Consider the following 15348-nt stretch of genomic DNA (forward strand, 5'->3'; position numbering starts at 1 on the left):
TAAAAACTATTATGAGTTCAGAAAGCTTTCTATGCTCATGATCAACAAGAACACAAAAAATTAAAAACTTATGGCACCCTTGCTATACTTAACTAGAAAATTAGGAAAAAATAAGATATTTCTCAATATCTCAATAATAAAATCTAAAAGTTTCTAGGACATACCCTAACACAGAAACACAAAATTTTACAGAGAATATTTTAAAACTTTTTAAAAATATAAAGGAGGTTTTGACTAAATGAAGATATACCATGTCTATATTTGGTGTCGCCTCCTCCGAAATTTACCTGTATTAGAGGCTTTGGTTTTTTGGAAAAATGCCATTAATGCAGGGGGCATAAAGCACCTTGCCAAATGTACCAGGCTTTTGTCCCTTGACCTGAGCCAAAGCAATAATCTTGTTCACCTCAATGACAGTGAGTTTGATGCTATGCCCAGCCTCCAAAGGTTGAATCTAAACACGTGTCAACTTTCCTTTCTCAGCAACAGGACCTGGGGTGCCCTCCAGAACTTGAGAGCCCTAGACCTGAGCCACAATAAGTTTAAAAGATTTCCAGATTTTGCATTTTCACCCTTGAGGTACCTACAATCTCTCTTTCTCTCTAGACATCCCATCACAGAACTCAATAATATGGCCTTCTATGGGCTGTATTCATTGAAGGAGCTCAACTTGGCTGGGTGCTGGATAGTAGAAATTGACAAATACTCCTTTGCTCAATTTCCAAATTTAGAGAGTTTAGACCTTGGATACAACAATATTCGGACACTGAAATGCAGAACATTTCAGTTTCTGAAGAAGCTCCAAGTTCTCATTCTCTCCCAGAACCGCCTGAAAGACATAGAGGAGAATGCATTTTCTGACCTCAATTACCTCTATAAACTTGACTTGGCATACAATATCTTGTCAAGTTTTCAAGCAGGCCTTTTCTTGGGCCTGGAAAATCTAGAAGTTTTGAATCTCAGTTTTAATAAAATTAGTTATGAAACCACTAGGACCTTGCCATTTCCTCCATTTATGAACCTCAAGTCTGTGAAACAACTCAACCTAGAAGGACAAATACATGGAATTCAGGTTGTTCCAACCAACTTCTTCCAAGGGCTGAATGGCCTGCAGGAGTTACTCCTAGGGAAAAATCCCATGGTATTCCTAGACGACTTTCAGTTTGACTCCCTGATTAATCTCACAAAGTTGGATATCTCAGGAACAAAATCTGGAGACCGAAGTCTCAGTTTAAATATTTCCTTATTCCAAAAACTCAAAAGACTAAAAATGCTGCGCCTAGAAAACAACTTAAGTGTCACTGACTCCTGGCATGTTCTCTGGCTTAGAAAGCCTTCAGGTCTTCTCTTTAAGATTCAACAACCTAAGAGTCATTAATCAAAGTCATCTGGAGAATCTGAAATCTCTGAAGTACTTTGATCTCTATGGGAACAAACTTCAGTGCAGCTGTGACAATGCATGGTTCAAGAGTTGGTCAATAAACACAGCAAATGTCCATATCCCCTACCTCCGGAGCTATACTTGTCAGCAGCCAAATATCCAGAGTTTGTTGATAGATTTTGATGATTCTATGTGTAATTTTGACCTAGGAAAAGTTTGCTTCTTCTGCTCCTTCAGCCTGGTCCTCACAACCATGGTCTCCTCTTGGTTCATTGCCAAGATGACTCCATCTCTATGGTATGGGCTCTACATATTTTGAGCCTGGTACCTGGCCAAGTGGCATAGGACAGAGAAGGAATTCATCTATGATGCCTTTGTCTCTTTCACTGCCACTGATGAGCAGTGGGTATATGAAGAGCTTGTTCCAGCCCTAGAAGAAGGTGGCCAGCCCACTTTGAAGCTCTGTCTTCACCACCGGGACTTTGAACCAGGCATAGACATCTTTGAGAACATCCAGAACACCAGCCAGAAAACTTTGTGTGTGGTCAGTAACCACTACCTGCACAGGGAATGGTGCCAGCATCAAGATGTTCTATGAGCACGAGGATGTCATCATCTTGATCTTCCTGGAAGAGATCCCAAACTATAAGTTATCCAGCTACCACCGACTCAGGAAACTTGTGAATAGGCAGACATTTATCACCTGGCCAGACAGTGCCCAAGAGAGGCCACTCTTCTGGGCTCGTATTAGAAATGCATTGGGCAACAAATCTGTGGAGAAAGACAACGCACAGCTAATTGTGGCCCAGTGACTAGAAGTCTTTGTGACCTCAAATCCAATGTTGCCCAAGGTGTGTATCGACTAAGAGTGTGACTGAACGTACCTGCTCTGCGGGGAGAAGGTTGCTCATGACCATTATTTGGTTAATGTCCATCAGGCAACTGGAAGAGTGAAGGGAGCTGCCTGAGGAAGCTTCAGGAACAGTGTTAGGGGATGTAATCCCGCTATTAGGGGATTAGATATCTGGAAAGTAGGGCCCTCATATGTGCTTGAGAACATTGCTCAGCTAGTTTATCCAAATCAGTTCCTGTCAAGATAGATTGAACTATACTCCTTCTAAGAACCTATAACAACATAAACACCACACACAGGGTTTAATAAAAGCAAAAAAAAAAAAGTTAGGATTCTGGTGTATTCTCCTTTAGGGCATGAAATTCCAAAGGCCGGCTTCTGTTTAAGTCAGAGCCCAAGCGTTAGGAGAGTCCTAGTTTGGATCCATTGATTTACTCAATGGGAAGCAGCCTTGATGATCTAGCAGTGCAATGATGACTGCCAGAACTATCACCTAGCTGTGATGAAACAGACTTCATAGAGCAGTTTCTGGCAGCCATTCTTAGGGTTGTAGCCCCAATGGCTTCATGCTTCAAGCACCAGACACAGACAAGTGTCCTGTAGCAGGCAATATCTGTAGGGAGCAACACCCAGCATAGGGGCCATGGCTCTGGTAGTAGGCAAAAGTGCTACAGATTCCTGTAGGAAGGAATTCCTTACAGGAAAAGTGCTATAAATTCCTGGAGCAAGAGGGGCCATAGGGATCTAGAGGAGATCAGCCTATAGTGGGATTAGTAGGGTACCAACACTGCCCTTTTCTGACTGTCTCTCCATGAGGACTTGGTCTTTGCCCTTTATCCCTAAGACTCTGGGAAGAGTTTGTTGAGGAAGAAAGACCCTGATGGGCAGAATCTTTAGCAGCTCAGGTAGTCAAACGTCTACCTCAGTGGGCCCTTGCCAGGTCTCTCTGTACTACAAATGACTCCCCTGTGTGAAGAGAGGTCGGCATGTTTGGGACAGGACTTTTGTTAAACTGTTAGGGAAAAATCCAAGGGCATTTGTGTGGGAAATTGTGAGTCATCAGCTGGATGTTTGTGGGTTAAATATTACATTGTTGCAGGAAAAGTTTACAACTGCCTCATGGGACATGCAAGAAATATGACATTACTTAATTTTCTTTAAATCAAATGATATCTGATTTTGAGGCCCTGTTCTGCTAGATTGTTAAAAAATTCTATCTTAGTCATTATGGGTTCCCCACCCTCACCCACTAACCCCTCATGTTCTTGCATAAAGCAAAAAAAGAAAAAGTTGGTGGAGGACTTTTGTAGAAAAGAAGTGCTCAGGAGTGAAAAACAGCTCTTTTCTTTGCATCCTGAAAAAAATGGGGGCAATTTCTCCAGTCTTTGGTCCACATTACCACTTGTATGCCCATCGTCCAAGCTGGATCCCTGGAGTCTGAGGACTCTGCTGCCTCTGGGCTATGCTTGGCACTGCATTTTTTGCTGAAAATTGGACATAGCCATTCACCTCCCTGGAGATGAAATGGGTCTTGGATCCCACCACTCAAGGAAACGGCAAGTAGACCTCTGTTCTTTTCCTGGTCTTAAGTAAACTTCACCTCTCTGGGTGCTTCAGTCACCATTCTGTGCCCTGCTCTCTCCCCATCACACACACACACACACACACACACACACACACACACACACACTAGCATGATTCAATAAACTAAAAGACAGGAAGACAACTTCCTGTCTTCAGACAACTTCAACAGGCATAGGAGTATGTTCCCTTTGGATGGGGGGGGGAGCTATATTTCTCTTATTCTTCCTGATTCTTCCACAGCAGGAAAAATAAAACAAAAACATCTCTATACATTATTCTGCCATGAAATTAATAAGTGAAAATGACTAGCAGACTAAGATCATTGGGCAGCATGCCAATCAATGGCTGTATAGGATTCTTTGAAATTACAGTGTGTGATATGAGGGGCACAATACCATGAAGAGGGTGATGGCTGTAGCCTAGTAGGAAAGTACACATTGGTGCATGTGTGTGTAGTCCTTCTTGGAAGGAAAGGTGGCTAATTAATAACTTGAACTCGTTTCATTTTTGAAATGATGAGGCAATCATGCTGGAACAGAGACTAAATTTTATACACATATTCCAGGAAACCAGATGAACAGCAGTGTTCACCCATGTACTTGGGACCAGCTACATAATTGCAGGGCCTAATGTAAAATGAAAATGCAGGGCCACTTGTCCAAAAGTTCTTCAGAATTTCAAGACAGTGATGGCAGAGCACTAAACCAAGTACAAGGACCTTCTGAGTGTGGAGCCCTGTGTGACTGCACTGGTCACATGCCCATGAAGCTGGTCCTGCTTGTGACTATCAGCCAGGTGAATAGGATTTTCTCCTCACAACTTAAATCTCCAAATAGGAAAACAGTGGGTATTTTCCCGCAGAACATATTATTTAATCCAGTAAAGGGATGATTAATTCCTTGAACGAAACTGTCTCGCCAGTCTTTGAGGTCATCTTAAAAAAGAAATGGAATTGTCTTTTGTATTAAAAAAAAATACCATCACACCACCACAGATAAAATGGTGCCGTTGTCATTCTTGTTGTTTTAGTCTTGGAAGGGATTGGGGCAGTAACTCAAGGCATACCCATTACACAAAGGTTTGCATTATGTTTTTACATGTATCAAGTATTTACTTAGCTGGGATACAGGGAAATTCATTTCCTAGACCAAATTACTAAAACTATAGGCACTTTAAAATGAAGCCATTGGAGCTGTAATTATATAAAAAAGATATTTGGAAATGATTATGTAGTTAATTTCTCTATCATCAATCAATCTGCAGTAACAAGTGGTTTAAATTGGAACAGAAAAAAATTTACATGAGAAAAAGAGAAATGTTCCTGCCAGTAAAGCTAAAAATATATTAAGCTTAATTTGTTAGAAAGATCTGAATTTTTTTTCCCTACAGATACTGAAAAAAGGGATAGAAATCTCTCTGTTTAGAATTATTTATATGGGCCTACTTGGAGGATTTTTCAAAATTTATTTAATTAATTTATTTTATTTTTGGCTGCGTTGGGTCTTCGTTGCTGCCCGCGGGCTTTCTCTGGTTGCGGCGAGCGGGGGCTACTCTTCGTTGCGCTGTGCGGGCTTCTCATTGCGGTGGCTTCTCTTGTTGCAGAGCATGGGCTCTAGGTGCACAGGCTTCAGTAGTTGTGGCACGCAGGCTTAGTTGCTCCGCGGCATGTGGGATCTTCCTGGACCAGGGCTCGAACTCATGTCCCCTGCATTGGCAGGTGGATTCTTAACCACTGTGCCACCAGGGAAGCCCCTACCTGGATGATTTTCAAGCTCATCTTCCAAACCAGAGTTTCAGTGCCAGCTCTGTATTTATGAGAAAGGGATAATGTCTCCACCTATTGAATATATGTTTCCTTGCAACCACACATTTGCCCTTAATAATAGGATTAGTGATTGAGTTTAAGAGGCAGAGCCAAAATTATTCCTTGGCACACACAGTGTGGTCCAGAGATCAGAAGCATGAGCATCACCTGGGAGCTTCTCAGAAATGCAGACTCTCAGGCCCAACCCAGAGTCTGCATGTTAACTGAACCAGAATCTGCATGTTAACAAGATCTCCAGAGGATTCTTATACACATTATAGCTTGAAAGGCACTGGGTTAAGCAATTACTTACATTGAGGAAGCTCTGGGAAGGTTCTCCTATCTTCAAATATTAACTCCTCTTAGGTTACACAGTGATCAAAATGTAATCATTAAATATTCTTTGGATTTCTCTTCTTGTAATATTTCTCAAAAGAATAACAGTAACAATACTATAATTTTACATGTGTGTTGTTAATTACCGTTTCCAAAGCACTTTCATACCTGTGATCTCACTTGATAACTTTGTGATGGGTAGCCCATTAAACTAATGCACCCTAATCATTCTACCAGTAAATATGAAGGTAAGTCAATATTGTATTGCTTTTGCCTAAGACCATTAAAAAATCAAAGAATACTTTGGTGGTAATCATTTTGCAATATATAAATGTATCAAATCAACACATTGTACACCTTAAACTTACACAATATTATGTCAGTTATGTATCAATAAAGCTGGGAAAAAAACTGCAAGAATAATATATAGGTACAGTGAAATCCAACTAAATGAGTGCAAAATTGACATAAGAGTTTTGAGATAAAAGATAATATAGTGAGGATATATTTCTAAGCGTGAAAATATAGAAGGGTTCATAGAATCCCAGAAAGAATCTTCATCATTGGGTAGATTTAATTATTATGTCTAAAATAACATTCATTCTAATTGTTGAAGTGAAAAGAAGTGGCTCTGGAAGCTACATATGTGTTCATTTAAAACAGGAAACAACTTGAGTTAGAATTAGCCTAAGAAAATGCAGATATACAATGCAAAAATGAGAATAGAGGATCTACTAACTTGGGAACTATAAAAACAGGTTTGTAGATATATCTGGACACTGACTGCTGTAAAGGTTTGTCTGCAGATTAAGAAGGTGACATTGACCCAATAATGTCACTTACTACAATCATCTTTGATTTTATTATATTGTACCTCTAGGAGGAATTTAAGCCTGTTATAGGTGGCCTATTGCATCCTAAAACATTTAGGAGGAACTGAGATAAAGCTATTGTGGATTATGGTGGCTCTAAGTCCAGTCCTAACAATTTTGTAGTTTCCAAATAAAGTTCTCAATGGAATCTTTCTAAATTGAAAATCATTAAATAAAGTGACACCAACAGGGGTTCTAACTGGGGGAACTGTTTCCCAAGATGAGAAATGTTAAGCATCTAGTGAAAAGCTAAAACTTTTAGGGTCACTGCCACAGGTGATACGTGGCTGCAAACACAGCTTAAGGTGTAGTCCCTGGCTTAATGAAGTTTACGATCTAATTAGGAGATAACATATATTTGTGTAACAGATAATTAAAATGCTAGTCGAATGAGTGATACAGACAGTAAATGTTAAATTAGAGAAAGATGGCCAGAAGCCCAGTAGCACTAAGATATGGCAATTAATATCAGATGACCAAGGTTTGAGGCTTGACTCGACCACTTAAGAACTGTAACCCTGTTACTTGACCGCTCTAAACCCCAGTTTTCCACTCTGTAAAATCAGGATAATTACGTTAGCTTTTTCTAGGCTGTGTTAAAGACTAAGTGAAATAATGTACAGATGGTCTTAGGAGGATGCCTGGCCCATAGATGTTAGCTAAGAAATTCACCTTCCTCATGACTGAAGGACCTGGGGCAGAAAGATCATTGGGTGTCTGAGGATGGGCTTACTGAAAAGGAGTAGCTAGAAACATAGAGGCCACCAGCTTTGTCCACTTCACCATTTGCTAAAGGTCATCCCTAAAGGGAGACCTGGGTTGTTTCCCTCAAAGGATACAGCTCAGCTTTGACGGTACTTCAAGCTTTGTAGAGTACTAAAAGACAGATCTCATTTCATTGCTTACCATCCCCTGAAATGCCCAACCTAATCTCTATAATCTAAACTACCTGTGGATGCCCAAGGCCCAAGCCAGCAGCTTTTTAGGGTTAGAAAGAAGATTGGCATCAGTGAGTTGCAGTGATGAAAGGAAAGGGGACCAGAGAGAATGTGAAGTAGCAGAACCGGTTTCCTTGCTAGCCCCTGCACAGTACTGCCACCTGGTGGTTATTTAATAAACCACAATATCTCTTCCATAGTCTTGTCCTAAAGTACAGCCTTAGTGTTAACGGAGAGAACGTGGTGATGCACTGTATTCGTTTCTGGTGACTACTGTAACAAATTACTACAAAGATGGTGACAACAGAAATTTATTCTCTCATAGTTCTGGAGGCCAGAAGTCCAAAATCAAGGTGTGGGCGAGGCCATGATCCCTCTAGAAGCTCTAGGGGAGAATCTGTTCTTTGCCTTTTCCAGCTTCTGTTGGTTGCTGGCCGCTGTTCCTGAGCTTGTGGCTGCATCACTCGAATCTCTGCCTGCCTCTTCACATGGTCTTCTCCTGTTCTGTGTGCCTGATCTTCCTTTGCCTCTCTCTTATAGGGACACTTGTAATGGCATTTAGGGCCCTCTTGGAAAATCAAGGATTTTCTCCTCATTTTAAGATGCTTAATTCAATAGACATCCGCAAAGACTCTTTTCCAAATAGGGCAACATACACAAGTTCCAGGCATTTGATGTGAATATCTTTCGGGGACCATTTTTTGGCCTAACACATTTATTCTTTATTATCATTTATTATACATTGTTGGTAATGAATATATAAGATCAATTGGGACTTCCTTGGTGGCGCAGCGGTTAAGAACCCGCATGCCAATGCAGGGGACACAGGTTCAAGCCCTGGTCCGGGAAGATCCCACATGCTGCATAGCAACTCAGCCCGTGCGCCACAACTACTGAGCCTGTGCTCTAGGGCCCGCGAGCCACAACTACTAAGCCCACGTGCCACAGCTACTGAAGCCCACGTGCCTAGAGCCCGTGCTCCGCAACAAGAGAAGCCCCCACTCACCACAACTAGAGAAAGCCCGCACGCAGCAACAAAGACCCAACGTTTCTTTGGTTTAATAAAAAAAAATTATTAAAAAAAAAAAAGATTGATCTGCTGGCCAGGGCAGGCCAAGAGGATAGGATGCAGGATATAGAGTTTTGAATTTGGGTGTGGGGATGAGATAAGGAGGGAAAAGTCTAGAGTGTCAACTTTTCTAGGGAAGGCCAGCTTGGGTGGGACAGCTCAGTGACAGACCCTGGGTAGTTGGGAAGCAGCACAGAGGACTCTGGGCACATGGTGTGGAGGAGAGAGTACAGAAAGGGCAAGAAAGGGGTGGTGAGCTAAGATTTAACTTTTGTTTGTTTTTAATAAACTGAATGTGAGTGGTCCTAACCCTTAAAATCCTCTATATGTATAAGGAAATGGGCACTCTCAAACACTGCTGGTGAGACTGGTGGAGTTGGTAAAATACTTTTGGAGAACAATTCTACATATATATCATATACCTCCATCCAGTAATTCTAAGTCTAGAACTCTATTTTAAGGAAATGATCAGAATACAGGAAGATTTATGCACAAAGACATTCCTTATGTCCTTTTTTTATGGTGCTCTTGAGTGTTTGTAAACAACTCAAATGTCTACCTTTAGAAAGTAATAGTTGAGTGAATTATGGTTCATCTATATGATGAAATATTTTATAGTCATAAAAGAGTATGTTTATGAAAAGTGTACCTTAACATGAAAAATGTTTTTATGTGAGATGTTAAGCAAAATAAGTAGGAATTATGAATACATACATACATACTTTACACAAATATTAATTCTAAATTGATTCAAGACTTTTAAAAATATGTATATGTGACCTCTTTATATGTATACATATTGAACTCTCAGAAATTGTGCATAAATATTTAGGTGGCATAACCACCTCTTAAAAAGCACAAACAGGGACTTTCCTGGTGGTACAGTGGTTGAGAATCCACCTGCCAATGCAGGGGACATGGGTTCAAGCCCTGGTCCGGGAAGATCCCACATGACGTGGAGCAACTAAGTCTGTGCACCGTGACTACTGAGCCTGCGCTCTAGAGCCCGCGAGCCACAACTTCTGAAGCCCGCACGCCTAGAGCCCGTGCTGCGCAACAAGAGAAGCCACCACAGTGAGAAGCATGCACAATGCAACGAAGAGTAGCCCCCACTTGCTGCAAGTAGAGAAAGCCCGCGTGGAGCAACAAAGACCCAATGCAGCCAAAAGTAAATAAATAAATTAAATAAATTTATTTATAAAAAAGCACAAACATCATTTATTTTTGTATTCATCTAGCTCAGTAAAATCTTGCCTCCTGAAGCTAAATATTTTTTTCCCTCTATGTTTATTTCAACTTTTGTTCCCAAGCAGTTTTAGGCTTAAAAATTTGTAGATATATACAGTGAGTCTGTGATACATGCTGAATTACTACAGGAACTGCAGCTATAAATTGAACAAATATGGGCGAATGGGCTTGGTCCTAAAGGATGTAAGACTTTGACAGAACCAAATAGAGTGGCAGCACTGCCACTGGTCTTGGAGCTCATGGTACTTGGATTTTAGCACTGATACAGAAGAGACTTCTTAACAGAACTTTTTTGTTCATCAATCTAAAGTATTTAAAATCAATTCATGGTGGAAATCTAATTAAAGGTCAATATAGAAAAATGTTCTTATACTGATATTTAAAAATATGGAGATACCTCAGAATAAGCAACAGTGATAGAGCTAACCAAGTACTTCCTGACATTAGACAAATACAAATATATATATATATATTTTTTTCCTTAATAAAGAAATTTATTAAGCTGCCCTCTCAGCACAGCCAGCAGCTCGTCCGTCTCCTAATCTGAAGAAATTTATTGATATGGGAAAAGGCTTACATAATAAGAGGGGTGAAAAATTGTATGTGCCAGATAACCTTAACCATACAAAAATAAATAGAAAAAAGGACTGGAAAAAATATACCACAATGTTAAGAGGGGTTATCCATAGCTACTGAGTCTTTTAAAAATTTTTTCTTATATTTCTAATCATTCTACAATGACATGTACTAATTTTAACACCCAAAAGAAATTCTTTCAGAAGTGAAAGAATGGCCGATAGCAGGAAATGCTGCAGAGGGGCTAAGCATAGTGTGAATTGAAAAGGAGTCACAGAATTTGGGAACCAGAGGTGGTGTTTCAATAAACGGGGTATCAGACCCCAGGTATTGGGCTTGGATTATGGAGGCAGGCTTGGGTTGAACTGTAGCCCTGCTACTTCACATTTCGGTGACACTGGACACATAAGTTCTCCAGACGTCAGTTCCTTTGCTGCAAGCCCTGCTACTCCAGTGGGAAATGCTACCAGGCGGTCTAGTGGAGTTATCCATCTACTCGGCACCACGGTCACAGGGACAGAGTAGTACGTCCAGATGAGTGTGACCATCAGGGCAGCTTGCAATATGTAGAAAGCAACACTTATAACCCATTTTATCTTGGCCAACTGAGCTGTCCGTGCTTTCACGTGAGTTTTGAGCTTATCAGTCATCTTGTTGATCTTTCTCTCCAGCCTGGCGTATCTGGCACTCGTCCATCATGTTGACGGTGGAGAGCTCCTGCTTCATACCCTGGATCTCTGCTCGCATCTGTGACTCCTGCTCCACGTCCTTCTGCAGCACCCTGGACATGAAGGAGGAGAAGGACGGGAGGAGGATCCTGAGTACATTGCACCCAAACACGAAGCTGAGCACCAGCAGCCAAGCCCAGCGGCCGGCCCCTGCCGCGCTCATCTCGGAGGCTCACGGCGGCGCCAGCTCAGCTAAAACAGCTCCACCTGGGACCAAGCTGACGGCCGCGCGTGCGCAGTGAGCCCAGCGCCCCGCAGAGGCGCGCCGCCGCGCCTGCGCGCTGCCTATTAATACTTAATAATAGTAATAATTATTACTTACATAATACTTAGATTTAGAACTCCCATACCCATTCCTGTCCCCATCTACCCCACTCTTTCCACTCTCATAGCTAACCATTTTATTAGTTTCTGATATATCCTTTCAGTGTTTATACAGATACAAGCAAAAATAAATGTATATTTTCATTTCTCCCTTTTCTTATACAAAAGGTAGCATAGTACTGTACACTATTTTGCATCCGGCTTTCTTCACCTAAGTACATCCTGAAGATACAGAGCTTTCTCATTCTTTCTTACAACTTCATATAGTGTAACATTCAATTATATACTATAGTTTTAAAAATCTAATCCCTTATTGGTAGACGCAAGTTTTTTTCCTGTCTTTTGCTATTACAAACAATGAGAAAATGTACATACATTATCCATAAAGTGCAGATATGTCCTTATCGTGAATAAATTTGCAGAAATGAAACTGTTGGCTCAAAGGGTAAATTCATTAAATCTTCATTCCACTTAGAGTTTTAACTGCTGTATGGTGTGAGGAAGAGATGGAACTTTATCTTTTTCTATAGTATAGATACCTGGTTGTGTCAACACTATTCATTTAAAAAATAAAGTCCATCCTTACCCCACTGATTTGATTTTGTACAAATTTTCTGTATGTATTTGGTTCTATGATGGACTTTCTCTTTTGTCCCATTGGTCTGTCTACTCATGTTCCAGTGACTCGGTGTGTACTTTTTAAATTTTGCAACTTTAGCTCAGCATGGTTTTATTAAGGAGGGTGCAGGTACTATAAGAAAGAGACCCAAGATTGTACACAACTAGTTTAACAAGATAGAAGTTGGTTTCTCTTTTAGGTTAACAGAGTAGAGGTAAGTGGTCCAGGGCTGGTAAAGAAGCTCTGCCATGTCTGAGTCCAAGGTGGCTGCTTCATCTTCTGGCATCTCTTAGCCAGCAGGATGGGAAAAAGGGCCAAAGGAAAGTATGAACTTTCCCTTTCAGTGTCACAATGTGGAAATGGCTCACAATGATTTCCAGAACTTGGTCACTTGGCCACTCCAAGCCACAAGGGAGATGGGGAAATGTAGTCTCTTGCTGGATAGCCATCTACCTGGCTACAACTTAGGCGTTCTATTAGATAATAGGGGGAAATGGTCTTTACTACAATGGTGGCCTGATGCAAAGGACTCCAATGTTGAAGGTAGTGGTGTTAGGGGAAGCTCTGACTGAAACTGCCCACCCTGGCCAGCACCACAGTAACCATTTGCATGAGTTATTTTATGACAGGAGGTCCTGGTAAGGAACACGGAACTAACAAGCCACCACCAACCGGAAGAATTCGGGAAAGGTCAAAAGGAGACGCCAGTCCATATGTCCTACCAACCTCCCAGAATCCTTCTCGCTGGAATCCATCTTGGCTGAGTGATGCATGCACCACCAGGAAGGACCCTGAGTCAGAACAATTGGCCAGAGACAATCCAGAAACTAATCCCATCACCATAAAACCTGAGAATGCGAGCCACATGGCAGAGCAGTTCTCCTGGGTTCCCTTACCCTGCTGCTCTCCGGCGGGTGCCCCTACCCAATAAAGTCTCTTGCATTGTCAGCACGTGCCTCCTCGGACAATTCATTTCCAAGTGTTAGACAAGAGCTCACTCTTGGGCCCTGGAAGGGGTTCCCCTCCCTGCAACAGTGAGGCACTGTAACCTGAAGAATGGCATAAACTCTTCCCTCCAGGGGACTAATGCAAAGGTGTCTAGGGTTCATATAGGCTTTACCTTCCTGCCCTCGCAATTTTGGTGTTTTTTTCCCTCAGAATCATATTTATTGTTTGTTAGAGCTCCTCTCTCTCTGTCTCTCTGTCTCTCTCTCTGTATGTGTTCTCATATGTGTGTGGGTTTTTTTTTTCCTTTTACTTGTTCTTTTCTCATTGCTTTACTCACATGTCCTTGGAGATATCAATCTTTTTCTGAGGCAACTCTTGGGGCTTGTTAATGAATTAATTGGCAAAAAGAGGCCTCCCAGAGAACAAAAACAGGAACCTGTTTATACCTCTGAACTTCCTACATCCCTTTCCTTGTTATCCCACTTGAATGTGATAAAGAATGGATAGCTTAAGTGGCCCAAATAAGTGACCCTTTTACATTTGCAGAAGATGAAGTTTGCATATGAAATGAGATCTGGGTTATAGAGACTGCTAAGCTAAAGGATAGGGATACAGCCAAAAAGAAAAGATCCTAAAGCCTTAGGGAGACCATATTAACTAAACTGGAATACTTTAGAGAGTGAAAGGAGGCACTAAAGCAATTCAGTATATATGAAATATTTACCTACTGATCAACAAATTGGCTTTATTATATTGGTAGGCTATAAAACAGTTCTGTTAAAAACTAATTTAAAAAATAAAATTCTTGGGGCTTCCCTGGTGGCGCAGTGGTTGAGAGTCTGCCTGCCAATGCAGGGGACACGGGTTCGAGCCCTGGTCTGGGAGGATCCCGCATGCCGCGGAGCAACTAAGCCCGTGAGCCACAATTACTGAGCCTGCGTGTCTGGAGCCTGTGCTCTGCAACAAGAGAGGCCGCGATAGTGAGAGGCCCGCGCACTGCGATGAAGAGTGGCCCCCGCTTGCCGCAACTGGAGAAAGCCCTCGCACAGAAACGAAGACCCAACACAGCCATAAATAAAAAATAAATAAATAAAATAAAATAAATAAATTTAAAATAAATAAATAAATAAAATTCTTTCTAAAAATAAAAACAACATATATCACTGTACATTAAAGCAAAAAACACTTACTTATGTTGATTATCTGAACATTAAAAAATAACACAAGCAGAATTTTTTTGGTATATATTCACATACTTTAATCAGTTTCTTAGCCACACCTGTCTCTAACACCACGTTACCAATATTTTTCTGAAAACATATTTTTTCCAATATGGTCGTGATGTTTTAAATTTTTTCATAAAATTGCCTGCAATTTGTTTCACAGTTGCATTTTATGGTTAATAAATTTGAAAATGCAAACATCTTCAATTGATTCTTCTCATCACAATGTTTTTAACTGAGAAAACACCCTCTACAGGAGAAGAAAAAAATTCTACTAAATGGAAAACATTCTCAATACTAATATTTTTATTAGAAAGTATATATACTTCAGCTCAAATATATTCACAGGTTCTGTCTTTTTGCCTCCATTCAGAGTACCTCTCCTTGACTAATGTTTTTATAAGACAAAATCTTGTCCATTAAGTTATCTCTACTTTTAATTCCTTTGACTGTTTTGACAAATTTAGATACTGCAAAATTTTAGGATGTCTCAACTTCATTCCATTCTGGAGCAGAATATCAAGTTACCTAATTAAAAATAGAATCCCCATCAAAAGATTTTCTCTACAAGTTGAGATATCTCTAAGAACAGTTTGATATAATTTCAAAATCAAATGTTGTACACCATGAAGGCTTCTCATTCTCCAGTCTTCCTTGACTCTTTCTACAAGTGTATGTATTAGCTCTTGGTGTCATAGGTTGATATATTAGTTTTCTATTGCTGTGTAACAAATTTAACAGTTTAAAGCAACACCCATTTATTATCTCACAGTTTCTGTAAGTCAGGAGCCTGGGCTCATATTGGCTGGGTAATCTGCTCAAAGTCTCACCAGACTACAATCTAG

At 40.7% G+C, this 15348-nt stretch overlaps 1 protein-coding gene and 1 pseudogene across 1 annotated transcript; one reads left to right on the forward strand and one right to left on the reverse strand.

The window, feature by feature from the left end:
* The first annotated feature begins 238 nt into the window (after positions 1–238).
* Positions 239–2193, forward strand: LOC102997131 (toll-like receptor 13). The gene is given in 3 exon segments (XM_028167021.2): positions 239–1293; positions 1295–1957; positions 1959–2193. Coding segments are annotated over 3 exon segments (1953 nt in total).
* An 8574-nt stretch (positions 2194–10767) lies between these two features.
* On the reverse strand, positions 10768–11557 carry LOC130706364 (guided entry of tail-anchored proteins factor 1-like; annotated as a pseudogene).
* Positions 11558–15348: the final 3791 nt, after the last annotated feature.

This window comes from Balaenoptera acutorostrata, chromosome X (genome assembly GCF_949987535.1).
Source record: "Balaenoptera acutorostrata chromosome X, mBalAcu1.1, whole genome shotgun sequence".
Classification (NCBI taxonomy): domain Eukaryota; kingdom Metazoa; phylum Chordata; class Mammalia; order Artiodactyla; family Balaenopteridae; genus Balaenoptera; species Balaenoptera acutorostrata.